General features: G+C 51.1%; 2 protein-coding genes across 5 annotated transcripts in view; one reads left to right on the top strand and one right to left on the bottom strand.

Annotated features, from left to right (window-relative positions):
- MAP6 (microtubule associated protein 6) overlaps nucleotides 1–12,394 on the top strand; it is a 73,119-nt gene extending 60,725 nt beyond the window's left edge. The window contains exon 4 of the mRNA XM_006926631.2: nucleotides 7,232–12,394. Within this exon, the coding sequence (XP_006926693.1) occupies nucleotides 7,232–8,258 (1,027 nt within the window). The 3' untranslated portion in view covers nucleotides 8,259–12,394. The remainder of the gene's footprint in view (nucleotides 1–7,231) is intronic.
- A 139-nt stretch (nucleotides 12,395–12,533) lies between these two features.
- Nucleotides 12,534–22,097, bottom strand: SERPINH1 (serpin family H member 1). 4 transcript variants are annotated; one of them, XM_015600466.2, is made up of 7 exons: nucleotides 21,939–22,085; nucleotides 20,504–20,547; nucleotides 19,125–19,320; nucleotides 17,377–18,044; nucleotides 16,096–16,194; nucleotides 15,761–15,993; nucleotides 12,534–13,527 (listed from the first exon to the last, which is right to left on the bottom strand). In XM_015600466.2, the coding sequence occupies exons 3-7, from the start codon at nucleotides 19,166–19,168 to the stop codon at nucleotides 13,225–13,227; spliced, it is 1,347 nt and encodes a 448-aa protein (XP_015455952.1). In that variant the 5' UTR covers nucleotides 19,169–19,320; nucleotides 20,504–20,547; nucleotides 21,939–22,085; the 3' UTR covers nucleotides 12,534–13,224. The 4 variants fall into 4 exon arrangements, with proteins under 4 accessions (XP_015455952.1, XP_006926692.1, XP_015455951.1 ...); XM_006926630.3 differs by lacking the exon at nucleotides 19,125–19,320; XM_015600465.2 differs by lacking the exon at nucleotides 20,504–20,547 and having other exon boundaries at nucleotides 21,939–22,084.
- Nucleotides 22,098–26,867: the final 4,770 nt, after the last annotated feature.

Raw genomic sequence — 26,867 nt, 5'->3', positions numbered from 1 at the left:
ACGTGGTCTCTGCCCTCACAGAGCCCCCATCTGGAGAGGCAGCTACAAAAACAGTTGGCCATTCATCTGAGGGGGTGAGAGGATGGTGCTATGAAGTGACCCTGGAACTGAATCTTCAGTTGCAGAAGAGGGGGTTACTAGACAGATGGGGAGGGGTGGTGTTGCAACCTGCATTGATGTGTGCAAGAGAAAGCTAAAGCGGCCAAGGGCTACATCGACAGAGGTGGAGACTCCAGGGCAGAGGTGGCGTGTCCTGCTTAGAGACCACTCCTGCAATTTCACTTTCAGCTCTGGGGTCACACTTTCCAAAGGATGAGAAGCCATCTGAGATGTGTTGTGGGGAGAACAGTCAGGACAGCAAGGGCTGTGGAAACCAAATGTCTGAGTTGTTGTGGGGCATGTGTTACCCAGAGAAGCCAGGAAAAAGGACACAATTGCTGCCCCCTCCAAATACCCTCAAATATCCGAAAGGCTGTCCTGGGGCTGGCAGCTTGGCATTCTCTGAAAGGGTGGCCCCAGAGCACAAACCTGGATCAGGGCAGGAATGGGAGGCAGTAGAGCTGACAGAAATACAGGTTTCCACTCAAGGTCTAACACCCGGGCTGCCTCATTGAGTGGTTTACCCCACCCTGGGGTAGTGCAGGCAGTGGCCAGGGCTAGCTGGCAGGGAGAGAGCAGAAATTCAGGAGACCAATGACCTTCAGGTCTGTCCTTCCAGCCCTGGATACCTTTAACTTGGCTCTGTGAAGTGAACTTTCATAGAACAGAGAGGGAGGACTTCTTTAGAAAAGTGACATTTTTGCCCCTGAAGGGACCTTGGATCCTCTCTAATTGAAGAGACATAGGCTAATGAAGGCATAGGGCCAAGGCTGGCAGTGGTGCCGGCCCCCTAGTAGTTTAACAGTGTCCGTGGTACATGTTTACAGTTCTTTCTCCAGCTCCACAAAGGGGCTCCTCAGGTCAGGGCCCTGGTCTCATTCACTCCTGTGCCCCCAGCACAGGGCTTAACACAGACTTTGTCCAGTGAATGGATAAAAGAGAAAAAATAGAATAAAGAGAAAAAGTTACATACCAGCCATCTATTATTCCCACAAATGTCTGCCAGGTACTACTATGAGCCAGACACTAGGTACTGGTGATGCAAAGATGAAGAAAACACAGCCCACAGGCTAGTGGGAGAGGCAGGTAATTACCAAACACCATGATAATTGCTAAAATAGAGGCGACCATGGAGTCCTGTGGGGGAGTGAGGTAGGAGCGAGAACTGTTGTTTTGAGAACGCCTTGTCTCCTGCAGATTCTTCCTAAGAATAATGAGCCTTTTAGAGACGGTTTCCTTGGCACTGCCCCTTGGGCTGCTGTATTTCCCATAACTGCATTGGGAGCTTTGTTTGTGTCTGGGAAACGTGGGCACCTGTACAGGGCCCATGGAGGCAGACAGGAGGAAAACAAAGCCATGATATTGCCCTGTCCACTGTCCCTGCAGCCTCCTGCCAGAGCCCGTGAGGTGCAGTCGGCCTGGGCCCAGGCTCAGCCCCTACTGCCCATTTTTGCTTCAAGTGTTTGCTCCATCCCTTCTACCTACCCACTGAGATGTTGAGAGGCCTGTGTTTTAGTCCTGGACCTGCTATCTGTTAGCTGTGTGGCTATGGAGAGTTGTTTGCCCTCTGGGCCTAGCTTCCCACCTGTAGAGTACCACGATTGGACCAAATCGCTAAGTCCCTCTTAGGAACTAACATTTACTACTATTGCCCGTATTCCAGGGGTCATGCCGTAACAAAGCCTCCCCGCTAAGTCCCTCTTAGGAACTAACATTTACTACTACTGCTGCCTGTATTCCAGGGGTCATGCCGTAACAAAGCCCCCTTGGAAGGTAGGCACTGCCATCCCCAGTTTATAGATTAAGGAGACTGAGGCTCAGAGCCTGCCACACCCATGACGACATCCCATGGCTAGGAAGGAGTTGGGTCAGCATTCATAACCCGCTTTTCTGTCCTCAAGTCCAGTCAGTGTGCTTTCTTCTCCAGCAGGCTGCCCTTTCCATTATAAGAAATGATCTATGTTAAAACATCTAGGATCAAGTCTGGCACATAGTTATTGCTCAGGAAATATGAGCTTCTTTCTTCCTCAGGGCTTCTCCAAGCTGTGGAGACAGGGATTCAAGGACATGGTCTACAGGGCCCTGATTTCTGAACAGGGCCCTACTTCAGGAGCACGGCCCTAGCTCTGAGCTGCTTCTATGTTCCATCAGAAAATAGTCTGGGGAGAAAAAAAACCACATGGTGGATTATGGGATTAGAATAGTGTGCAAGGGCAGGAATCAGTGGGAGGGAAGGAAGCCTTTTCTGCAGATAGACTGGGGCAGGGCTGGATAATCCTGCTTCCAGACTCTGATGAAGCATGGATCCAAGGTCAGTGTGCATGCATGCACTCAGGAGGGTCACCTGTCTCCGTGAAAAGAAGAAGGGCAGAAAATAAAGTTCCTAAGACTCAGGATGTCTCATGTAACCTTGGACTGTTGCATTTTACAAATAGGACAGAGGCTGGCACAGAAAAGTCTCTAGATTATTCATTCATTCGGCAAGTATTTAGTCAGGGCCTTCCCTGGCTCAGGTACTGTTTTAGGTACAGAGGACACAATGATATGCAAACGTGACAGGGTCTTGCCCTCTGAATGCTTCAGTCTGGTAGGAGAAACAATCCAAAAGAATGTAAGTAATTTGCTGTGATAAGGAGTAGGAAAGAAAGGGCCAGGGACTAGGAGAGCCTGTCGCAGGGGACTTGGTCGCATCTGTGGGTCAGGAAAGGCTTCCCTGAGAAAGTACTCCAGCGAGCTGAGAGAGGGAAGCTCAGTAGGCCTTAACCAGGGGAAGAAGGAGCAAGAGAAGGTTTCAGAAGGAGACAACAGCGTGGAAAGGAACAGGGCAGACTGAGAGCAGAACAAAGTCCTGGGAGGCTGGGGCACAAGTAGCTGGGAAGGCGATGGGAGCGGGATGGTCAGCCAGGTGGGGCTGTGTAACAGGCTTTACTCTTTATTCTGAGTGCAAGGAGAAGCCACTGGAGAGTTGCAAGCAGGGAAGGAATCTGCTTTTTTGAAAGATCATTCTGATGTCTGTATGAAGAATGGGTTGGAGGAGGAAAAGGGGATACCAGTTAGGAGACTGTGACAGTGGTCCACAGAAATGGTGTCACAGCTGGTGGGGGGAAGGGAGGGATGGAGGGGAAGAAGTGGAAATATTTAAGAGATACATGTTAGGAGCTGAAACAGATGGTTCTTGATGGGTTAGGTGAAGGTTTTGTGGGAGAGAGAGGTCTCGAGGATGACTCTGGGTTTCTGGCTGGGGCCATAGGATAGTAGATAAATCAGGTTTCAAGAGAAATATGTAAATCTTTCCATTTGACCTTCTTTGTTCTAGGTACTGTGCAGGCCACTGGGGCTGCAGGCCAGAAGGATGGCCCCTGACTTTAGGGACCATCTAGTGGGTCGATTTGACATGTAATAAGAGTCTCTGAATATGGACAGAGACTGTAAAATGGTGCTGCAGAAGAGATATGGACAAAAATAGTGTGGCGAGATACATCCAGGAGGAGCTTGTGAGGAGATGGGATCTGAGCCAAGTGATCAAGGACAGACAGGGCAAAGTGGGTGAAAGAGGGAAATCCAGGTAGCAGAAACAAAGAAACAAAACATTGGGAGTGTATAAAACAGCATGGGGTGGCCAGAGGACAGTGCGAGGAGGGTGAGGCTGCAGGGCTGGCTGCCACCTGCCCTGCCTTCCACCAGGGCTGCCGTAAGGGTCCAGCATGTGAGCATTTAGTAAACTGTTTGTACATTTAATATAGTAATGGATTTACTCATGTGATGCACCAAAGCACTCTACAAATATCAAGAATTATGATTTCAGATCCCTGTCTAAAAGGATCGCTTGTTCCTCTGTTGTAATAATCCCTGCCATTTGTATTGCTATCCCCACCATACAGGCAAGGAAACCGAGGTCTCCTGTAGTTGAGTAATTGCCCCAGCTCTTGCAGGCCATAGCAGCACAGAAGCTGAGACAAACCCAGCAGGTCATTTTAGTTTCCAACAGGGTACACAGGCCGGGAGGAGAAGGGGTCTGTGTCATGTGCTGTCTGGAGAAGATGCGCATCTGGCCAGGACACCAGACTTGGTTGTGCAGGCTGGACTATGCCCAAGGACAGCTGGCCTGTGGGCTGACTGGGGCTGAATCCAGCCCATCCCATTCACCAACCCTGTGCTGGGCTTCCCCTCTAAGGGCACAGCAATTTGTACTGCACACAGAGGGCACTCTGAGTGTTGCTTTTGTCAGCCTTACTGGAAGTGGTGGGGCATTTAACAGCAGGGAGACTGGCAAGGCACTGTGGAACCGAGTGATGGCCAGTCAGTGTCAATGAGACTTTTATGTTGCTCTTGAGGACAGTTTTTTGTTCATAAGAAAACCAACCGAGGCTGCTGTGGCTTTAAAAATGAATGCTTAATGGATAAAAGTAACAAATTTAAAAATCTAGTAAATTTAACAATCTCTTTGAAGGGGGATTTTATAACTTAATTAATACAATTCACCTAAATAATTTAAATTAAATTATAAATAATTTAAAATAAATTAAGCTTAAAAATATGAAAGCTATTGAGTTGTCATAAAAGTTCCATTATTGCTTATAAAATTTATACAATTGTCATCTCTTTCCATTTAAAATCACAAGTCTAAATTAGTTACTCCATTACACACTTTATATTGGAATCACAGTCCTTCTGTTACAGATTCTAATATGCCAAATTATTTTAAACATTGCAAATAACTTTCAAACTAAATCTATTCCTCAATACCAACAAAAGGTATTATTGTAATTTATTGTTTCTAATCTTAATTCTAAACTTTCCCATGACTAAAGATATTTGGCCACTAAGGAAACAGGTTTACTAACCAAAGCAATGCAAGGTTATATATTTAAGCAAATATATATATATATTTGGGATTAATTTACAGCTGATTAAGAGTGCTCATTAGACAGAAATTTGGGCATGGCATGGAAGCCAGTGCTGCAAACATCCAGGGAAATGTATTTGTCAACTCAAACTGTGCAGCTGGCCCTCAGAGGACACTGAGTTCATATCCTGCCACTGGAATCGGTTTTGCAACCCAAGCCCCTGAGATCAAGTTAAGTCCAGGCCACCTTTTTCCTGTCTCCCGTCTCAACTTCATCACCCCTTCAGGATGACCCCACCCAGATCATTCACTACCTGATAGGATCATCTAATCAATTTTCTGGTTGATTTTATTCTGAGTTAGGTTTTTACTTTTCCTCTCTAGCCGGCCACCAAGTATTACAGGTATTTTAATACCATCCTTGGGTTCTGTATGCCTCTGGTGGCCTTGCCCGGCTCTCTCCGCAAACGCTAAGTTCTTACTGATGGTAGCCAGCTGTGTCCATCTGGCCAGAGCAGCTGTGCTCTGTGTCGTGCTGAGCCAGGGACCTGCACTGGCCTCTCTCTGTCCACTATAATGCTCAGAGGGACTGGACCGATAGGCTGCCTGTGCCACCATGTACTCTGCTGAGAGATGTACGTCTCTGGTCTAAGAGACGTAAGTACCCCGGTAGCTCAAGATGCTAAATATAGTAAAAAGCTTCTGGATCAAGATGACAGGACAGAGTGAAAAAAGTCCAAATATGTGTATTTTACTTTAAGTAAACAGAAGAATAATTATATAGTAATATCATGGTACAAGGTGCTCTACCTACATGATCTCTATTCATAAATTTAATAAATATATATCATTATACCCAGTGAAATAGATGACAAACTTGTGAGGCTCAGAGAGATGAGACCATAATGAGCTAAGAAAGTATTACTAAGTAGAGGTCTCCTTGCACCAGGTTTAATAAGCAGGTACGGCAAATTTCTAAAAGCCAATAGAACTGTTAAAATGATGAAGTGGTTTTAAAGACTTGAGTGGCCACAAAATATAAAAGAGTAGTAATAGCTACCCTGTACTGAGCATCTACTAAGTCCCAGACTGGAGGCCATGCAGGTCCCCTCACTTTCCAGATCAGTTGCCCTCTCTGGACCTCAGTTTCTTCCTCTGACAAGTAAAAGTGATGAAAACCTCCCTGCATGCTTTATAGGGTTGCCAGGTTGCTGAAATGAGCTAAGAAAAGAAGTGATTTGGAAAGTGGAATGTGCTATAGGTGTGCAAGAGTTTGTGACATTGGCTGAGTGGCCACTCCTGAGTGGCGACTTTCTGCCTGGCCTGCAAGGAAGGAGTGTACATACTAAACTAGACTGACAGGGTCTGATGGTGGCAATGTTTGCCCTTGGCATCAGTGACATTACCTGCTCTCCACAGTGCAGGGCGGGGCGGGGGCGGGGTAGGTGCAGGGAAATCAGCCCCAGAGACTTGGAGTAAGTGTGGGCAAAGGCTCAGGTAGAGAGAGCCGGAAGTAGGGATGGAGTGAGGGACGCAGGCCTCTTCACTACCTGAATGAGGAGCTTCAGCCAGTCACCTACCAAAGGTGGGGGTGATGGCAGTGGCATGGGCAACAATGCGGTACATTGTCTACAGAGAATTTAAAAGCAATAATAAAACTGATTAAAAGCTGGTCTTATTATTATCACCATTTGCTGATTGTTCTAAACAATATCAATGATATAATACTTTTCTGCTTGTAAGGAATGGGGGAAAGAGGGACATTCCCACCGCCCTCTTTCTTGGCATGCTGTGAACCCCTTGTCCCTCCCCACTGTCAGCCCTTAACGATAGGGTTGGGGAGAGGAAGGAGCCTTGGAAGGCACTGAGGACAAGAAAAGAGCACTCTGGCCTATAGGATCATCTGAGTGGACAGCTAAGATGGGTTCGCAGGATAGGCCCAGCTATCCTGGAGGAAGAGCAGCCTGAGTACAGTGTGGGGTAGATGGACTGCTGGGCTGCCCACTGGAGGACTCCGAGTCCCGTTACAGCACTGCCATTTTCACCTGGGTGCCGCCCTCTTTGCCACGTGCAGGTTATAATCAATTGGCAAGCACACTGAATGACTAATTTCCAAGCCTTTCCCTCACCCCACCCCACGTTCTATACTAAGAACATGGAAATCAGGTCTCCTCCTGGCTCTCCAGCAAGAGCTGCCCTGCCCAAGCTCCACAGGCAATCTGTGTTCTGCCCTATCCCTGGCCCAAGCTCTGGCCCTCACAGTGACCACCTCTCTCTCCTCTGCAGGAGCCAGGTTGAACCCACCAGTGATTCACGTAAGAATCAAGGTCCTGTAGCCACAGAGCCAGACAAGGATCAAGGTCCCGTTGGCCCCAGGCCTCTGAAAGATCAAGGTCCTGTGATCCAAGAACCTCTGAAGGATCAAGGCCCCATGGTTCCAGGGCCTCTGAAGGATCTAGGTCCCACAGTCCCCTCATCAGTTAAGGATCAAGATCATGTGATCCCTAAACTTTTAAAGAATGAAGATTCTGTGGTCTCAGAACCAGTCAAGGACCAAGATTCCTTGTTCCCATTGCCTCTAAAGAGCCAAAGTCCTGTGGTTCCAGCAAGAGTTAAGGATCAAGGTTCCATGGTACCAGAGCTTCTGAAGGATCAAAGTCCTGTGGTCCCAGCACCTGTCAAGGATCAAGGTCCGATGGTCCCAGAGCATCTGAAGGATCAAAGTGCCATTGAAATAGCACCTATAAAGAAGGAAGGTCCTCTGCTGTCTGAGCCTGTAAAGAATCAAGGTTTAGTGGTCCCAGAGCCAGTCAAGGATCAAGGCAGAGTGGTCTCAGAGCTTCCAAAGGATCATGATTCTGTGGTTGCCGTGGCTGTAAAGAATCAAGGTCCTACAGTCCTAGCGCAAGTCAAGGATCAAGGACCCACAGTCCCTGAGCTTCTAAAGACTCAAGGTCCTGTGGTCTCTGCTCAAGTAAAGGATCAAGGCCCCATGGTCCCTGAGCCTCTAAAGACTCAAGGTCCTATGGTCCCTGCACAAGTCAAGGATCAAGGTCCCATGGTCCCCGAGCCTCCAAAGACTCAAGGTCCTGTGGTCCCTCAGCCTGTGAAGAATCTAGTTCCTATGGTTCCCGTACCTCTGAAAGATCAAGATCCTCTGGTGCCACCACCAGCAAAGGACCAAAGTCCTATGGTCCCTGAACATCTGAAGACTCCAGGTCCCAGGGCCCCTCAGCTGCCCACTGTCTCACCTCCACCCCCGGTCATGATCCCAACTGTCCCCCATGCAGAATATATTGAGAGTTCCCCCTGACACTCACCCCTCAACACACCAAGGAAGGAGCTAGTAGTGAAAGTGCTCCCTTCCCAGGGCAGCAAAGACTCACATTTAATCTGCATGAAACATGTACTGTATAGTCTTGCTGGAATCTAATAAAACTGATCCCTCTGGCTCAGCAGTGTCTCTGGCTCCATTCGAGAGAGTGTGTCTGTGTGTGTATGTGTGCACGTGCGCCATGCACATTTGAAAGTGGGCATGCAGGACTCTGCATCACCTAACTGGGCCAGAGAAGTCTGAGAAATCTCAGCTTAGATTAGATTAAGTGCTAAGAGATGAAGGACAGGACACACCTATGTTTCTCCCTGACTCTCACATTCCTACACTTCACTTCTGACACAAGTGTGTGTGAGTTTCATATACTTCAAGCAATTATCCGACATCGGCTGGGTGCCCCACAATTTAACTCAATTCTGACACTATCTACCTGGAGATAGCGTCAGCTCCTGCAGGTTAAGGGAGTCCCATAAGACTGCCCCCATCCCTCTCACTTCAGATACCAACTGCAAGTCCCAGGTCTTCTGTCCCTTGTACATCTGACTGGCTATAAGTCAGCATACCCACAATCTCCTACTTGGGCTCAATTTGCTAGAATGGCTCAGACCTCAGAAACATGTTTACTAGTTTATCATAAAAGGATAAAGAATACGGATGAACATCCAGATGGAAGAGATGCATAGGGCCTCACAATGAGCTCCTCGGGGGGGCAGGGGAAGGGGTATCACTGAAGCCTCACAATGGGGAGAACTCCAGATTGAGCTCCCCAGGGATAGAATGGAAATACAACTGGGCCCATCTCAAAGCTCTGGAGACTTTTAAGAGGTAGGAAGAGAAGTGCACAAAAGAAGCTGAGAAGGGCTGACCCTAAACTGTAAGGAGAAACCAAGGGCCTATGGTACCAGAAGTGATTTAATGATAGTGATGCCCAGTGATAAAAGCTGAGAGTGCAGATGAGGACCAGGTGGCTGTCGAACAAGGCAGCTTTCACTTGGGAAGAGGGTAGATCTGGGCTCCAGCCCAACAGCAGCCACATCAATTTTCTCATTTGTCAAAGGGTCCTGATGATTAGAGGAGATCCTGAGGCAGATCTAGCTCAGGGTGCAGCTGCAGGTAGCCACTCCATCGCATCATGTCCTGTTCTACGCTGCATATAAAGAAGGCCCAGTGAGGGAGGTGATGGCCAAGGCCTCTGGTCCTGGGCTTAGGCTGCGAAAGTCCGAAATGAACTAGACTCTCTTCGTTCTCCCCAGATGCAGACTTCATTCAGGGCCTGGTTCTTCCTTGGTGCAGCCATTTCCCAGCTCCTCCCCAGCATCCGTCATCTCCATACCTCCCTTCTCCCCGTTCCTCCCTTTGGAGGTCTGGGGAACCCAGATAAAGAAGGACCTTGGCCGGCCGCTGCCAGCGACTCCGCTTGTATAGACTCGCCCACCTGGGGGAGAGGTGAAGAGGCCGAGATGGGGTGACAGGGCAGGTGGGAGTCTCTGAAAGAGGAGGTCCCCACTGCTGGCCCATGACCAAAACCAGGTGGGTCAGCATTGGAGCCCCGACCTAAGACTTAGATCCCGAAGATGCCCAGACTCCGCTGGAGAGCCCCCGAACCTGGCTCTCGACTCCAACCCTTCCTGCCCACACCCCAGCTCGAGAGCTCACTCCCTGCTCGGCCGCCTCGCAGTTTCCCAGGGCCCGGGCCCGGGGTTTCTCTGCGGGTGCAGCCTGCAATAGTCTTGCAAGGTCTTGCGACGCGGGGTTGGGCCATGGGAGCGGGGGTCGGGGAGGACGTGCTGGGGCCCGGGTGAGCAAAAGAAGCCTAAGCGACAGCAAGCGCAGACCACGCGCCCCACTCAGCCGCCCTAGGAGGGGCTGGCGCCACCTGGAGGCCGGCCTGGGAGACCCGGGAGGAGCGGGCCGAGGCCTCGTGGGAGCGCCTGGTGGTTGATCTGGGGAAAGGCTGCGATTTTACCCCTTTTCTCACATAGTGATTCTCTCCCTTAATGCTAACCTGGAGGTGTCATGGCCGGGCCCACTAACATCCAGATCCTGACCTATCCATCTCCACCACCTGCATTGCCACCCTCCACACCCAGCACCTCCACCCCTCACTGCACAATGGAAGCAGACCTCTCACCACCCCATTTGTCTCTGCACATCTCTGAGCTGCACCTGTATGATTAGGATGACTTCCCACCTAATTGGACTATTGTAGGGATTAAGTGGGACGACATATAGACGATAAACAGATTATGCACTTTTACTATTAGAATCTGGCCAGTTTTCCTCTTGCCCTTCCTGTGTGATGTAGACGGAGAACAATCATCTAACTGAATAGGAGCAATTCCCAGGGCCTCAGGCAGATCACTTAATCTCTCAGCCTCAGTTATCTCACCTGTAAAATGGGGAAATCTCTACCTCACCAAGCTGTTAGGAGGCTGGGATAAAATTTTATATATATTTATACATATATGTGATTATATATAAATATTTATATATATTTATATCTATAAAATCAAATGACTTGACACGGTGTTTAGCACAGAGCAGAAGCAAAACACAAAGGTAGTACCAGCTGTATCATTAAAATCATTCTGATCAAGAAATACCTACTCACCCTTCAAGGCAATGCATGTTACCTCTTCTAGAGAGCCTTTCTTGTCCTCCCCATGGCAGCCATAGCGTCCACCACTAGACTCCCACAACCCTAGTATCTTTCTAGCAGCCTTTTCCCTTACTTAGCAAATGTGTTTAGTGCCTTATATGTGCATGATGCTGAATCTGAGTGCAGGACATACAGTGACGAACAAGACATAGTCCCCACTCTCATAGTGGGGACAAACAGTGAATGTATCGAAGTGGATAATTTCAAGCACTAAGGAGTCAGTAAAATAAGATAACATAGAAACTGAGGTGGAGGAAAAGCTGCTTATATTGGGTGGTCAAGTAAGGCCTCATTGAGCAGATGACATTCAAGCTGAGTTCTGGATGACAAAAAAAGGAGCCCTGCAAATAACTAGAAGAACCACTTGCCAGGCAGAAAGAACAGCTAATGCAAAGGCCTTGAAGCAAGGGAATACATGTCTGAGAGCAAAATAATCCAGGGGACTGGAATACAGTGAGTACTGAGCACACCTGTCACTGGCCCTAAGTCTCTACCTCTAGATAAAACCCCCTTGAAGGTAGAGACCTAATTTATTGAGTCCACAGTACCAGGCAGACCTGGAGCTCTGAACAGTTAAATTTCTGTTGCAGTAATAATGGGAGTGAATCAGCTGGCCTTTCTGCAGCCCCATTCACATCTTAGAGCAGTGGTCCCCAACCTTTTTGGCACCAGGGACCAGTGATCCTATGAGAATCTAATGCCTGATGATCTGAGGTATAGCTGAGGCTGCGGAGCAGCTGCAAATGCAGATGAAACTTCTTGCTTGCCTGCTCACCTCCTGCCATGCAGCCTGGTTTCTAACAGGCCATGGGCCAGTACTGGTCTGCAGCCTAAAGGTTGAGGACCCATGTCTTAGAGGACTCCATCTGGGTTGCCCAGACAGGCAGGGGCTCCCTCCCTAGACCAAGAACCCCTGGGCAGAGTTGTTGAGACAAAGAACCAAAGAGGTGCCCACAGAGAACTGACCTGCCCAAGGTCACACAGCCAGCAAACAGCAGAGATGGGGCTCGTATCCAGTTTCCTCTGCTCCTCTGCCTCCCTGGCCATGGGTCTTCTGTCCTGTGCATCCCACTTGCCCTCTCCCTCCCAGAACTGTGGCATCAGGAACCCCAAGGACCACGAGAGGAAACCAAAGTGATTGAGATTGTGTCAGGTACTTCCTCCCCTCCTGTTACAAATGCAAACACAGAACGAGGATTCCACAAACTCCTTCCTTCAAAGGCCCTGCCCAGTCAGGCAGCCTGAGCTTGTACCCTCTGGCCCTACATGTGAATGAGGTCAGTTTGAAGTAAAAGTTTAAGAGGCCAAAGCCTGGAGCCCTGTACAGCAGGACAGGGACACCCTGGGCTCCAGGTCCAGCGCCATCACTGTAACCCTGCAAGCCATCTTTCCAGGACAGTCAGAGCTGAAAAACAATCTCCTGAGTCAGGAAAGAGCAGGCCTACTGCTCAGCATCATCTGCAGTCAGGTGCCAACATTTCAGGGTCTGATATGGGCTATTAGCAGCAAACCTGGTTTAACAGAAGGAGCCCTTGTCCCTGGGGAAGAACGACATGGGAATCTCTGATCCAATCATCTTCATTCTCCCAACGAAATTTCATTGGAAAAGTTTTATTGAAAAAAAATTGTACAAATTAAGTTCTTGGTTTGACAGCAACAAAGGCTCATTTTCTCCCTTCCCTCCCACCTTTGAAAATTTATTAAAGGAAGGAATTCATCCCCATAATGCCTGACCAGAGTCTGCCTAGGAGCCCCCCTACCCATGAGCTATTTCCTGATCCCTGTCACTAGGGCCAGGGCCATGGTAGAGGTGCCTGTCCCAGGGGCTGCAGCACCTAGTTTTATAGTTGAGGGAAGTCAGGGAAGATTAGGATAGAGCTGGGGGAGGGGGCTGAGGTGGTAATAGTATCAGGAAAAGAGGATCCCCATTTCCCAAGGGCTGGGCTAAACCCCCCAGCTCAATTCTGTCTCACAGATGAGAAAGCACTTGGCTATAAATATGAACACTGACTGAGGCAGGCTTGATCCTAGGAGTCTGAGGGCAGGGCATGACGACTATTGCCCAGGTCCCATAGGATGTGGGGCTGGGCTCAGCATCATGATGTCTAAGCAGAGTGAATTCTGGCTGGGAAGGTCTGCTCAGACACACAGGAAGTCTGCTGTTCCCCCACCCACCCACCCCATGGAATTTCCAAGGTCAGTACCTCAGTTCCCCCCACCCCCATAGCACCCATGTGTTTCAGGAGCCTTCAGCTGCCTTCTGCCATCCCGTGCCCACCCAGGGCCCTACAATTCATCTCTCATCTTGTCACCCTTGGGCCGGACCAGGCGCCCAATGAATAGCAGGGAGCCGCTCTGGGAGTCTCGAACCAGGAAGATGAAAGGGTGGTCAGCGTAAAAGAGCTTGGGGCTGCGCAGCTCCTCGCGCCCATAGATGTCCTGGTCAAAGGGGTTGCCCTCCGTGTCCCACTCGAAGGCAGTGGCATGGAACACACTGGCCAGGTACAGGTCCTTCTTGCCCGACATGCGCGACAGATCTGCCTTGTTCTTGTCGATGGCTTCAGTCAGACCCAGGCCAGCCAGGTGTTTCTATGGGACCAGGTAGGTGCCAGGTGAGGCCACAGTAGGCAAGGCTTCTAGACCCTCATCCTCCACCCACATCGCCTGCCATCTCCCACTCTGTTCCTTAGAGCAGAGGATTATCACTCCCTGGCCACTTTCTGTGTGCCAGACATGGATGGCATGGGCACTTCAGTTCTCATGACAACCCTGCAAGCGCTTCTAATTGCCATTTCACAGATGAGGAAACTGAGACTCAGGGGAAAGGCAGAACTTACCCCTGGCTCTGCCCAGAAATCCTGACCAGTGCTTCTCAAAGTATGTATGGGCACGGACAGCCTGCATCAGCTTATATGAAACACACATTCCCTGATCCCAGCCCAGAGCCACTGAATCTCTGTGGGTGGATCCAGAACCTTTTTAACAAACGCTCTAGGTAATTTCTGGCACACTGGAGTTTGAAAAAGACTGATCTAAGGACAGCTATGACCATATCACATTGGGGCGTAAAACCTTTCCAGAGTGATATGATGTCTTGGATTTGCTTCAAAATAATGTGATGGGGGAAGAATGAGTGTGTATAGATGAATCCTTGTTGGTCATTGGGTGATATATACATGAAAGTTCATTACATTTAATATTTTAATACATTCCTATAGTAAAAAGTTAAAACATACACACACCCTGTCCACAGCTCTGCATAGCTCTCAGAAGCCAAGCACAAACTCTCTCACATATGAACTGTGCTTACATTGCAACCTCACTTCTTAAGCATGCCCCACCCTGTTCTCCATTGGACAGCCTTACTGAAAAACTAGCATCCTGGATGGTATCTCGATGGCTATCCCTTTTCCCCATAGGTCTTTGGGATAGGGAAGGCCGTTCAGAAAGCCTTCCCTATCCCACAGACCGGTGCCATGCCTCCCTGGGCCTCAGTATCCCCAGCCTCCCACTATCTGTCTCTCCTTCCTGGTTCAGAGCTCGCCCAAGGCAGGGCCTATGTCCAGGGCTCTCCTGGAATCTCAATGCAAAGAGGCAGCAGTACATGACTGTGGGCTGAGTGAATAGCAGTCCCTGGAGCCAGGCTTCTGCAGGGCAGTCCACCTCCTTGGCACGGCCAAATAAGGCACTAGATCTGGGGTTCTGAGACAGGCGTTCTAGGCCCAGCTAGTCCAATCCCAATGACCCTGTGCAGGTCACTCACTTCAAATTTCCCAACTCAATTTAACCCAAGGACTAGTGGGTAGTGTCCACCCAGGGTTCCAGAAGACATGGGAGAAAGAAGGGGAGGAAGGGGGTAGATAATGGCCACTGCAGAAGAACAGGCTGGGGAAGAGTTGGGACAAGCCCAAGAGGGAGACACCGATGGCTCCCCACTGGAAACCTCAGTGCTGTCTACAGTACAGACCATCCAAGCTCCAGTAGTCTCTGGTTTGGGGCCTAAACTCCATTTCACCTCAAGCTTTCTCTCTCCATACTCTCAGCAGCAAGTCTGAATCAATTCTGTGGGTGAGAGGCCTGCCAAGGAACCATTTCTGGCATTCAAGGCAAGAATGAGATGAAAGTTTCCATTTGGAATAAGTAAAAAAAAAATCTCTTTCCTGATTCACAAAAAGGCCACCTTGAGGACTAATTGCAGCTCCACCACTTACTAGCCAGAATAACCTTAGCAAGTCACTGCTTCTCATCACCCAAGTGGTCATAGGGGGAAATCATGTTGGGTAGGTAGGTTAATTTTCTAGCCATCCCAAGTGACCCACAGTTGAAAGCCATGATTAGTCTTATTGCTGCATGTGGGACGATCTTCCAGCTTAAACAGTGTGTAACTGGGGGCCTGTTAGACTCTCAGAGGCAGCACAGGAAATGATTAAGGGCATGGCTTGGTGCCAGATATCTGAGTTACTGGCCATGTGACTTTGGATAAATTATTTAACCTTTCTGAGCCTCAGTTTCCTCATCTGTAAGAGAAGATTGACAGTTCTACTTAATAAAGTTGTTTTGAGAATTAAGAGTTTGATACAGATAAAGTGCTCAGGAGAGAACCTGGCATAGAGCAAGTAAGAGCTTAATTTAGCTACTGATGTTATCGTCATCTTCCCACAGACAGAGCCCATGCCTCCTTCCCCAGGTACCCCCACAGCCAAGACCAGTACTGCTTGGATACCCAGAGGAGCTCAAGATAGACATGCTGAGCTGGTGAATGGGTGCCCTAAGCATCCCCCTCCTCCAAGCCTGGAAGCCCCCAAGTTGGGCCATCCCTCACCTGCAGGTCATGGGTCACCTCCACCACACCCTTGGGCAGGGAGATGGCAACAGCCTTCTTCTGCATCTTCCCCATCCATATCTTCAGCTGCTCTTTGGTCAGCATCTTTTCAAGGCGCTCGAGGGGCTCCACGTGGTGGGGCATGAGGATGATGAGGCTGGAGAGCTTGTGGGCCAGGGGCATTTCCACGATTTGCATCTTCTCTTTCTCATCATCATAGTAGTTGTAGAGGCCTAGAAGAAAAGCAGAGAGGGCACTGGGCACGCTGCAGAGCCGGGGCAGGGCCCAAGCACCCTCAGATCCCCACCTTGGCCTCCACTCTGAAAGGCGCCTACCTGTCCGGTGCATCATGGTGACACCCACGGTATAGGAACGGGTCACCATGAAGCCTCGGTTGTCCACCATCTTGTGGTGGAATCTCTCATCCCAGTGTGCTGTAGCAGAAAGTAGGATACAAGGTCAGGAATAGATGCCCCACCTCGAGACACAATCCCAACTGCATACCCTGGACTTATCCCTGCCACAGGCCTCTGTTCCAGTCTTCGGGCCTCGGCTGCAGCCTGCCTCCCCGCTGAGCACCGAGCCCACAGAGTATATGCTCCCTGCTTTGGGGGACGGGGTCTTGGCCCCAGGATGTGCTGCCTGTAGATATGACTCTCTACAGTCAGGGCCTGGCTACTTCCACATGAGAGAGAATTCCTTCAGAAGAGGGACACTCAGCTCGGCCACCGCCATGTCCACCCTCAGCCCTAGTGCCTACCAGGCATTTGGGGAACATGTGCTAAGCTGGACTTCCCACTCCACCTGCTGAGGGGTCTGTGCCCTGGGCAAAGGGTGCCCCAAGACCACCCCTAAGTCTTGTCTGCAAGTCCCATCCATCTCTGTGGCCAGAAAAATGACCCAAAAACCATGCATACGTGACAGTGCCCTAAGCCCTGCCCTATGCCACAACCTGACCTGTGTTCAAATCCAGGCTCAGCTGACGACTGCTGTGAGACCTTTCGCTCTTCCTACCTTGGTCACTTCATTTGTAAAACAGGAGTTAACTCATCCCCAAAGCACACCATGAGAGGAGCAGTGCTATCCATATAAGTCCTCAAAAATATGCAGTAACCCCAAATCAAATCTTCAGTTCAACACAGATGCACCTGGGCCTGAGTCCTGGCTCTGCTCCCTCTAGCTAAAACTGTTTCCTCACCTGTGAAATGGAGGTAAAACTGCCTGCCCCCCAGGGTACTTTTGAGATTAGACGTGATCACAGGTGTGGGGCCTTTCTACAGCTTACATCTGAGGCAGAAGTGATTACTCAATTTTATTGATTCTAAGACAAGCAATAGCACTTTGCCGTGATGAAACACAGTAGGAACACATTCTCTGGAGTGTCTGCTGGGCTTGGATCTCTGCTACTTCCTTTAGACACAGCGCTACACCTCTCCGAAGCTAGTGTCTTCTATCTAAAAAGGTTTAATAACAAGGCCTGCCCCATGGTTGTTATGAAGATTCAAACACAAGCAGTGCTCAAGAATAGGGATCTCACATGTCCAGGGGCTCCAGGGAGACAGGAGGCCCCGCCCAGCCCCACCATGCCCGGCCCGGCCCCGCCCCTCCAGACTCACGCTTGAAGAACATGGCATTGACCAACAGTGCGCCATCCGTGCGTTCCACCTCCTTGGTTACCTCAGGCAGCTTGCCATCGGTGGTCTGGGCAGCCCACTCATTGATAGACTGCAGGGCGCTGCCTTTGTCGCGGAAGTTGATCTTGGAGTGTTCGCAGTTGTAGTGCTGCTTGCTGCTACGCACGAAGTCATCAGCAAAGCTCACGGAGCTGGGTCCATACAGGCGACTGCCCAGCTTCCAGGTCACATTGCGCGCAGTGTTGTTGCTGAGCGAGCGCAGCAGCTCGCCCAGGCCTGCGTGCACCTCCTCATCGCGCAGCTGCTCGGCGCTCAGTACAGCCTTGGCCTGCGATGCCGTGGTCGCCTTGCCACCCAGCGACACAAGCCCCAGCGACGAGGCCACCACCACGGGTGACAACAAGATGTTCTCCACTGCCTGGTCCTTGGCCATGGCCTGGTAGAGGCTGAAGGCCAGGCCAGCACTGCGCTCAGCCAGCGTGGCTGCCTTAGGGCTCAGCTTCTCCCCTGTGCCAGGGGCTGCTGCAGCCACCGCAGGTTTCTTCACCTCCGCAGCCAGGGTGATGGCCAGGAGGCAGAAGGTGCTGGTGAGCAGGAGGGAGCGCATGGCTGGGAGGTGGGTTGTGTGCGCCACTGAGGACCTGTGAGGACTGCAGAGAGAGTGTGGCCCTGAAGCCCTAGGTGAGCCTCCCCGATAACCATTCCCTACCTTCTGGCCACCAAGTCTCCTGAAGATGGGAACAAGAAAGCCCAGAGTTCTGGGGAGCCCAGACCTAACTCAGGCAGGGGGAGGTCTGCCAATCTCGCAGAGGCCTGCTTTGACTTCTCATCCAAAGCAGGGTTCCAGGCAAGTCACCACTTCACCCTTGTGATTTCTAATGCTGAACTTAGAACACTTAGTCTGACATGTTTAGTATGTGTATTTCATCACTAATCTGTGACCTCCAGGAGACCAGGAAACCTAGCCAGTCTGGCTTCTCTCTATATCCTCAGTGCCTAGCCCACAACGGGCCTCAGCTGTTCCTGAAGGAACAGAAACCAGGGCCACCTGGCCAGCCCTAGGGTCCTCAGTTTGTATAAAGGTTAGTTCTGATCTCATACAATCCTAAAGCCCTTTTCTAGTGGGAAAAAAAGTGGCAGATGGGCTTAATGTCTGCATGAAGCCCAAGTGCCTGGGCATAGGATGTCTTATGGGACAGAACTATAGGCCTGCTCCTCCCCTCCATGCCTTTCATTCTGCCCTGGATGTTAATGAGTCATTGGTTGTTTCACTCATTAAATGAGAGAGCCCAGATGCTCCACTCTACTGCCCGAGGGTGACCTTGAGAGTGTGCACATGCATGTGCATGTTCACCCCTCTCTGAGCCTCAGTCTTCATTTTCCAAGTTGTAAGGGTCTTGGTCTCCACACCTGAGGCCTCTGTTTTGCCAAGGACTTGCCTGCCCATCTGCCCACAGCCCCCGGAGTGGATGGGAAATCCCCAGGACAAAAGCTGGGTTGGGTTGGGGAGTAGGTTTCCTGAGAGGAAGGATGCTGGGGGAGGGCGTAAGTCACAGCTCAGAGGAGCAGTGACGCCCCCTCCCCTTTATCAGAGGCTGGCCAGATGTGTGTTCAGCCTCCCAGAAAGCTGGGACAGCTGCTGCCACATAGGCCATATGCTCTGTGGCTTCAGGGTTGCCCTCAGGCCCTGTCCCTATACCACAGAAGTAGTAGTGTTCCTTAGGACAAACCTCACTCCTCTCTGGGGCCTCCAATCAGGATAGTCTTTCCACATAAGACATTTCCACACTTCCTCTTCTTCAGCTCATTTCCCCCTCTACTTCATGCAGCGGGACGGAAGAGGAGATGACAAGGCAAAGGGAAGGGTTGAAAGGAACACTGGTGGAGGCTAGGATCCGACTGCTCTGGCAGCTGCCATCTCGTGGTCTTCAGTGAAAATGGAAATTTCAAAATCCTGGTGGAAGACTCAGGACTTGGGCCTGCCTGTGGGAGCACTAGGTTTCTGGGAAGACTCTACTGCCGAAGAGGTCCTATGAATCCCTCTCCCCACCCCCGATCCCCAGTCCCCTTCCTGGGCTGCCCCCTCCTTGAAGGTGCAGGGCTAAGGGGAAGTAAAGGGTACATGGGGAGAGGGATAGGGAGAGGAAGGCCACTGAGATCCACAAATGCCTGCAGGAAGGCACAATAGAGATCTGTACCCTAGAGCACATATTGTGGAGGTAGAGACTTACCCTAAAGTACAGCTTCGGGAGGCGATATCTCAGGGCCTCACCACCTTCCCCCCAGCCCTAATTTCTTCCCCACCAGGCCTGGAGCCTCAAAGACAGTGACCATATAATTACTTTACAAACAAAGCCACTTAAGAGAGTAGAATGAGGCCGTATGAATTATTATGCCAGGAAAACAGGGACACAGTCACCCTCGTCAAAGGCCACCTCTAGTCCAGAGAACTGATGCCACAACTCAGACCCCTGCATTCCCTTGAGAGACAGTCAAGACGCCCAACTACCTCAGCCCTGCCACGTGGCAGACACTATCCTGACAGCCCCTGTCCCCAGCCAACCAGAACTTCAAAGTGCTAGGAGGGGCTTTTCAAGAAAGTTCCAAATTACTAGTTTGGGATTCCTGAGGCAGCCACACAGCTGTGCTCCTGCTCCAGCTTCAGTGACCAGTGACGTGGCAGGCTGGAAAGTGAATTATCTCCACCAGCCAGGGAAGCCTGAGAAGGAGGAGGCCTGGGTTCGGGTCCCAGGGGGTGCCATAGAGCCCCCCTTGCCTTAGCTTCCAGTCCACACAGGGAAATGTGCGGTTGTGAAGGGCTGCTCTGTTAACAAAGCAGCAGGAACGGAGGAAGGCAAGTCACTGCAAGCAAGCCAGCCTCCCACAGCCCAGCCCATGTTGCCGCAGAGAAATCCCAGCCTTTAGGCCAAGGTTAGATGATTTACAGTCCCACAGAGGAAAATACACAATCACATGATGCCCACAGTGAGCGAGACTGAGTTGAGACTGGATTCTGCGTTTTTGTAAGAAGGAAGGAAAGCAGCTGCCGGTGGGGGAGGGTGAGGGGGGGCCAGAGAGGGTCTCAAACACTTGAGGGGGTCTAAGGTACCTTGAAACTGCCTCAGAGGGAGGTCAATGCCTGCCTTTTTCATTCTGAAAGAAAACAAAGTGAAGAGGATGGGATAGGGCAGAGACGGGGTGGTGATGAGACAGGGCCTAAAAGGCCCAGCCTCCAAAAGGGACCCAGTCTGCACTGCCCCTGGCAGGAAGGCAGGCCTAACCAGACCCAGATCTACAGAGACCTTGGAGGTTGTCCATCTCTCTTTATAGGAGTGAGGGAGGTGGGTGTGTAACTGAGGCCAGAGAGGGACAGGGAGCCACCCCAGGTCCACAGGGATCAGTGTGGGGTCAGGCCTTCTAGCAGACTTTCTTCCCAGAAGCATCCACAGAGCCCTTCCTGAAGGCTGGGTGTGGTGTCGTGTTTCATACCCAGTAAAAAACATTTCTGCTGGGAATCCTGGTGACCAGAGACAAAAGAAGGGAACTGGAAGACCTCAGGAAGGGGGAATAAACCATCTGAGGACAGGAGGGTGTGGTCCCAGCCTTCGACTTCCACGGAACCAAAGCCCCCTAATTTTCCCCCAGCCTCCATCCGGGTCCTGCAGCCCTGAGGGACCAGCGGGAAACCGAGAAGAGGAGGGGCCAGTCCTGGAGGTGGTTTCATTCGTCCTCCACTCCAGCAGCCTCAGGAATGTCCCTAAGCTGGGGGCAGGGAACTCCAGTATCTGGAAGTAGTCTTAACCCTGCTCTTGGGGGAAGTAGGGGAGACTGGGGCTGGTCAAGTCCTTCCTCTAGCTGCCATCAGCTACGCATGCAGGCAGCTGATGAGAAATGGAGCCACGGTTGGTGACTCCTCCAAAACCATGGGGACAAGAGCCAAAACCCCACAATCCCTGGAAAAGCTAAGAATATTAAATTTCTATTCCTACCACCCTACCTTCAGGAGGCTCACATGCCCCCAACAAGCCAGTAAGGAGCTGGTCCACCAATCCCTGCGGTCCCTGGGCCTCAACCCCGGAACTGGAGGCACCCAACCTGCAGAGCCCGCCCAGACGACCGCTGCCTGCTGGAAGGGGCCCCAGACCCATCTCTCTCTTTTTCCCTGCAAAGAATGGAATCTCAGCGTCCTGGCCCCAGCCCCACTGTTTCTTTTCTGCCATCACACCCCTGCCCCAAACTTTTGGGGAGTCCTGCACCTTTTCCGAATCCTCCGGGTGCCGGACTCCCCAACCCGCTCTGGTCGCTGCACTAGCCCTCAGGCTCGCTCCGCCATCGCCATCTAGCCTTAGGTTCTCGATCTGTACCCTCCAGCTGCCCCCAAAGTGCCAGGGACTCCAGTTTGCGGGATCTGGGTTTGGCCTCCAACCACTCCCGGGGGCCGCCCGCGCCTCTCGCTGGGTCGAGCGCCCTCAAGGCAACCGCCGCTCCCCGGGCGCACCCCGCCTCCAACCCCCAGCCCTACCAGGGCTGCCCCCGCCCCTCACCTGGGCCGGGCCGGGCTGGCGCCGGGACGGGACTCACCGACCCGAGCGGCGGACGGACTCCACTCTCCGCCGCTCCCCTCTCCCTACGTCTATATATGGCGTCCCCTCCTCCCGCCCATCCCGAGAAACTTCTGGAAAGTTGGAAAAGCTTCCGGAGAGTGCAGCGGCTCAGCCAAAAAAAGCCAAAGACCTCCCCCATATCGCCCCGCTCCCGCCCCCTCCCTCTGCGGGAGCTCTCCCGGCCGCTGGGTCCTATTGCCCCCCTCCGTAGGATGAGGCGTGGGGATCCCCCGCCGTGGGGCCGGCGCCGGGACCCGCATGACCTGCAGAGGGCTGGGGTCCTCCGACTCAGCGGAAATTCCGGACCCCTGTGACCCTGGAAGTGGGGGCAGGGGAAGTTCGGACTGCGGAGCTGGAGGGGACACAGGGCTCCAGGGTCCAGGACCTCGGAGAGGAGCCCCCTTCGATCCCCAGGCTCTCTGCACAAACCAGCTTACTCCTGATCGCACATTCCTTCCAGCATCCCTTTTTCTGCAGGGCTCTGCCCGGAATGGATCCACTCCCTTCTCTTTTTCAAGCTCAAATTTAATTGCATCCCCCTAAACACCCCCTTCTCAGTCAGGGCCCCTCTCCTTTGTCTCAGGGAAGGTAGTCAGAGGTTGGGAGGCAGAGTCCTTCTCCACCCACAGTTTTTCCTGAACACCTTGGCTGAGCGCCCCTCAGTGACTGCCCTGAGTGGAGAGGGGTTGGACAGACCCAGGACCTGCTCCTCACCTGGTAAAAGTCCTGGAGTGATAAAAGCAGAGACACCTGGGGAACATCGGATGGTGTGGCTGGGCCTGGAGGGGTGCACAGAAAGGGAAACCCTGGCTGTCCACTAATCAATTTGCTGTGTGACCCTAAGCAAGTTACTTCCCTTTTCTGGGCCTCAGTTCCTTAGGCTATGAAATGTGATGCTAAGTCAGTCCTTGCTTCCTTCTCTATCTATCTCTATTTATCTTTCTTCTAGGTCGTCCCTGCCCCACTCCCAGTCTGGGGCCCCTCCCACAGACTCCAAGTCTCACTATCAACTCCTCCCATCCCATCCTTTCACAACTGATAGCCCTCTGATTTCTGAGTTAAGCTGGGGTATTCATTTGTGTTCTAGGCACTGTGGACACAGCTCTCTGCCCTCAAGGATGTACAATCTGAGTTGAGTATGTAAATGTGAGGAGGGAACTCAGGAATGCAGATTATTTAGAACACCCTCCCCCCATCTTATTTAATAGTGAAATGATAGATAACAGATAGGCATGATAGGGAGAGGAAGGCACAAGGTAGAGAGACACTTTATTCATTCACTCATTCATTCAATCAATAAACTGTGTTGAGCATCTTCTTTCTTCCAGGTATATCCCTGTAAATGAATTCTAGCAATAGGCTGATGAATCATCTGGATCCCTGGCAGCGGGGGTGGCAGTGGGCCCTTTCCGGCCACCCCAGCCTGGTAGGGGTGACTAACTTCTCAGTCTGGGTTAGGCTGCTCCTGCTCAAAGTCTGATTACAAGGACTGTGGGAAATGTGAGATCACAAGAGCTTCCCACTCTTCGAACTGGGGTCAAAGATTTGGAAATTACTTGAATCCTACAGCAATCATCATAGAATATGACATCTTACTCGAAGCCCCATGGAATCTTTGAATCTGCCTAAAGAATATTAGAATTTTAAACCTCAGAGTCAAAGAATCTTAGAATAAAAGTATTAAGGACTGTAGGTCAAGGATTCCTGCTTGTAGCCCCAGGCAAAAGTCCTCTCTGTAGTATCCCAAAAGGCCAGGCATCTCCAAGGACAGGGAGCTCACTCCCTCAGAGGCAGCCCAGGATTCTTTCTTAGGACAGGTTAGATCATTAACAAAACCTTCCGGCCTTAAGGTATGTCCATCTCTTTAGGGTGGCTGCCCTAGTTCTCACATGCTTTCTTCCTGCTTCAACTGTATTGCTCTTAAGGATAAGTCCTTCCTAGTCAAAGAAAACACCTGGGTCCCAGGCCAGACCCCACTCTCTACCCTACGCCCCACTTCCCACCTCCAGCTTGGCCCTCAGATAGTAATTGGCCAGGGAGCTAAGGGTCCACCAAAGCTGGTGGAATGAAGGAGAAATTTGCCTTGGTTTCCAGCAGGTGTCAAAATCCCAGAGATTTCCTTTCTTTCACTCTCTTTCATCTCTTAGCTTTCTGAGGCTTCACCAATACTTTAGGGCAAGCCAGTGAAGCTTCATCTGTATTTGCAGCTGCTCCCCAGCACTAGCATCACCACCTCAGCTCCACCTCAGATCATCAGGCATTAGATTCTCATAGGAGCACCGGTCCCTGGTGCCAAAAAGGTTGGGGACCGCTGCATTAGGGGAAAGCTGAGTGCTATGATTCTCAGTGATCGCCCTGAATGGGAAGGGTAAACTGAGGCTTATGCTGTTAGATAAACCCAGAGTCTTAGAAGGACAGAGTGGAAAGGACCAATGCTCTCCATTTGTAGATAGGGAAGTTGAGGCCTAGGGAACGGGCTGGGTCTGAAGACCATCTGCTAGCCTTGCCAGACCCCTACTACAGCTCAGACTGGGTCAGAAGCCTCCTCTATGCTGCATTATCTCTGTGTCATCACCCTGTACTGTCATTAGAGACTTTGGACAGATAGGGCCTTTTCCTTCTCACTCTGAGCCCCCAGTACCCAGCACAGGATATGCCCAAAAGAGGCACTTGGTAAGCGTGGCCAGTGATGCTTCTTCATTCACTAGTGATGAGAAGTGGCAGTCTGAATCTGCTGGGCTCCAAGCACTTTGTTTCCTCCCTGAAGAAAGGCAAGGCTTCTTTAAATTTCCAAGATCGGCAAAAAAATTTCAGGAGCCTTTGCCACATTGTTCCTAGCTCTAAGCCCAGCCCAGGCCCTGCTGACTGCAGCCCTTCCCCCATACTCCCAGGCTGCACTCTTATCGGAGGGGGAAAAGGACCTGAAATACAGAGAAATCCAGCATTTCACGTCTGGATTCCTCCGGCACCTTCCGATCCCCCCGCAGGAACTGTTCCTGCCCTCCCTCACCTCCCACAGGGGCTCAGCTGGAAATTCCCTAGGTCCCAAGAGGGATGGGCAACAGGAAATAGAAAACCATCAAGTTCAACTGCATCCACACTGTCCAGAAAGGAAAACTGAGGCCCAGAAAGGGGCAAAAATTTGCCTGAGGTCACACAGCAAGGCAGAGGTGGAGCTGGTCCCTCCCCCACATCTTGGACCGCCAGCCTTCCCTGCACTCCCCTCCCCCCTCAATCTTCCAACTGACCCAACCAGGTAGGCAGGCCCAGTTTTGCCAGGTATCACACAAATAGCTTTCTTTGGGATCAGCGACTAGATTCCTGTACTTCTCACCTTATATTATTCTAGGACAAAAGCTAACATGTTATTTAAGTGTCCAACACGTTCATATTATCATATTGAATACTTTTGGGTTAAGTAAAAATGTCCTTGTTTTAAATATGAGGAAACTGAGGCTTGGGGAGGCTAAGAATGTCTAAAGGAATATAACAAGTTTCAGTCAGAACTGGGATTTGGACTAGGTCTATTTATAAGTGGGAAGGTCGGGGAGGGGAGAAGAAGAAAGAGATGTTTATGGGACACTATACTGTGGCCAGGCCCTTTGCTGGGCACCCTAAACAGTATCTCACTTTTGATTACTGGATGTTAATTGGAAGAAAGTGTAATCTCTGTCTTTTTACATGTCATAGAACTGGGGCCTAGAAAGGCTCCACTAACCAGGCCATGGTGAGTCCTCTCCCTCAGGAGCCCAGGGCTTCCACAGGCAGTTCTCTGAGATGCTGTCCAGGAGCCAAGAATCTGCTCACAGTCCAAAGCATGAGTCAGGGAAACACAATTTCTGCAATTTCTGATTCTCTCTCTCCAGAGTGTGGGGCCTTCCAACCAAATAGGCTGTCCTGTAAGCTGCCACGTTGGAGAGTGGGAGGCCAGTGGGGGTGGTCGGACAGCACGTGATTCCTCTTGTCTCCTCCCAGAGCAGGCCTGCTCCACCCCGACTCCTCTGCAATCCTGGTGCTGAAAGAAGTCACACAGTGCCTCCACCCACACGCCTGACAGAACACCCGAAAGGCACATGCCCACTGACACAGGACACTGCAGACACACGTGTCCACCCACCCCTTGTGGCTCTGTCATGCAGTTTGTGATGTCTGTGTAACTCCAAAGCAACAAAAATGCACCACACGCGGCACACATGCCAAATAGGTACCTGTACACAGGCGCAGACTCAAGGGGTTGGGGAAAGAGCACGGCCCAGAAGTCAGGGATTTCACTCTCACCTCTTCACCCCTTGTTAGCTGTGAAATCTTGAGGAAGTCACTTCCACTCTCTGGGCTTCAGTTCCCATTCGTAAAATGAGAGGAAGTGACTTCTCCTTGCCACCCCACTCCCTGCCAGAGGACATTCCCCCAGCATTCATATCAAAGCCCTCAGGCATTTCTTGAGCATCTCTCACATGCGGGGTGCCAAAAACCCAACAAGGTAAGGACATAGGTCCCAATGGAAATGGAATGAGCTGGATGCAGAACACAGGAACAGGGCTCCTGAGCCAGCCCAGGGATCCATCCATTGCACCAACTCGAAACCCTTCTGTGGCTCCCAGTGCCCCTGGAGAAAGTCCCAGCACCTTCAGTGCCCTCGTTACTTTGTAGCAGGCATGCCAGCTTGCAAATGCAGGTCCTCTGTGCCTATTTAGGGCCAGAGCAAAGGAAGACACTCTTTAAAAAGCTTAGCTTTGGGGAATGGGGAGCACATTGTATTTAGGGTGGACTGGAGGCTCCCTTCCCTGTCCCAGCTTCCCTCTCCTAGGCCTTCTTGGGCAGCCATGGAAGTGGCTCCAGCTGCCTGCAAGGCCAGGCTTGGAGGGCTGT

Source organism: Pteropus alecto, unplaced genomic scaffold (genome assembly GCF_000325575.1).
Source record: "Pteropus alecto unplaced genomic scaffold, ASM32557v1 scaffold7, whole genome shotgun sequence".
Taxonomy (NCBI): Eukaryota; Metazoa; Chordata; class Mammalia; order Chiroptera; family Pteropodidae; genus Pteropus; species Pteropus alecto.
The sequence above is the reverse complement of the archived record's forward strand: the minus strand, read 5'-3'. Positions and strand labels throughout refer to the sequence as shown.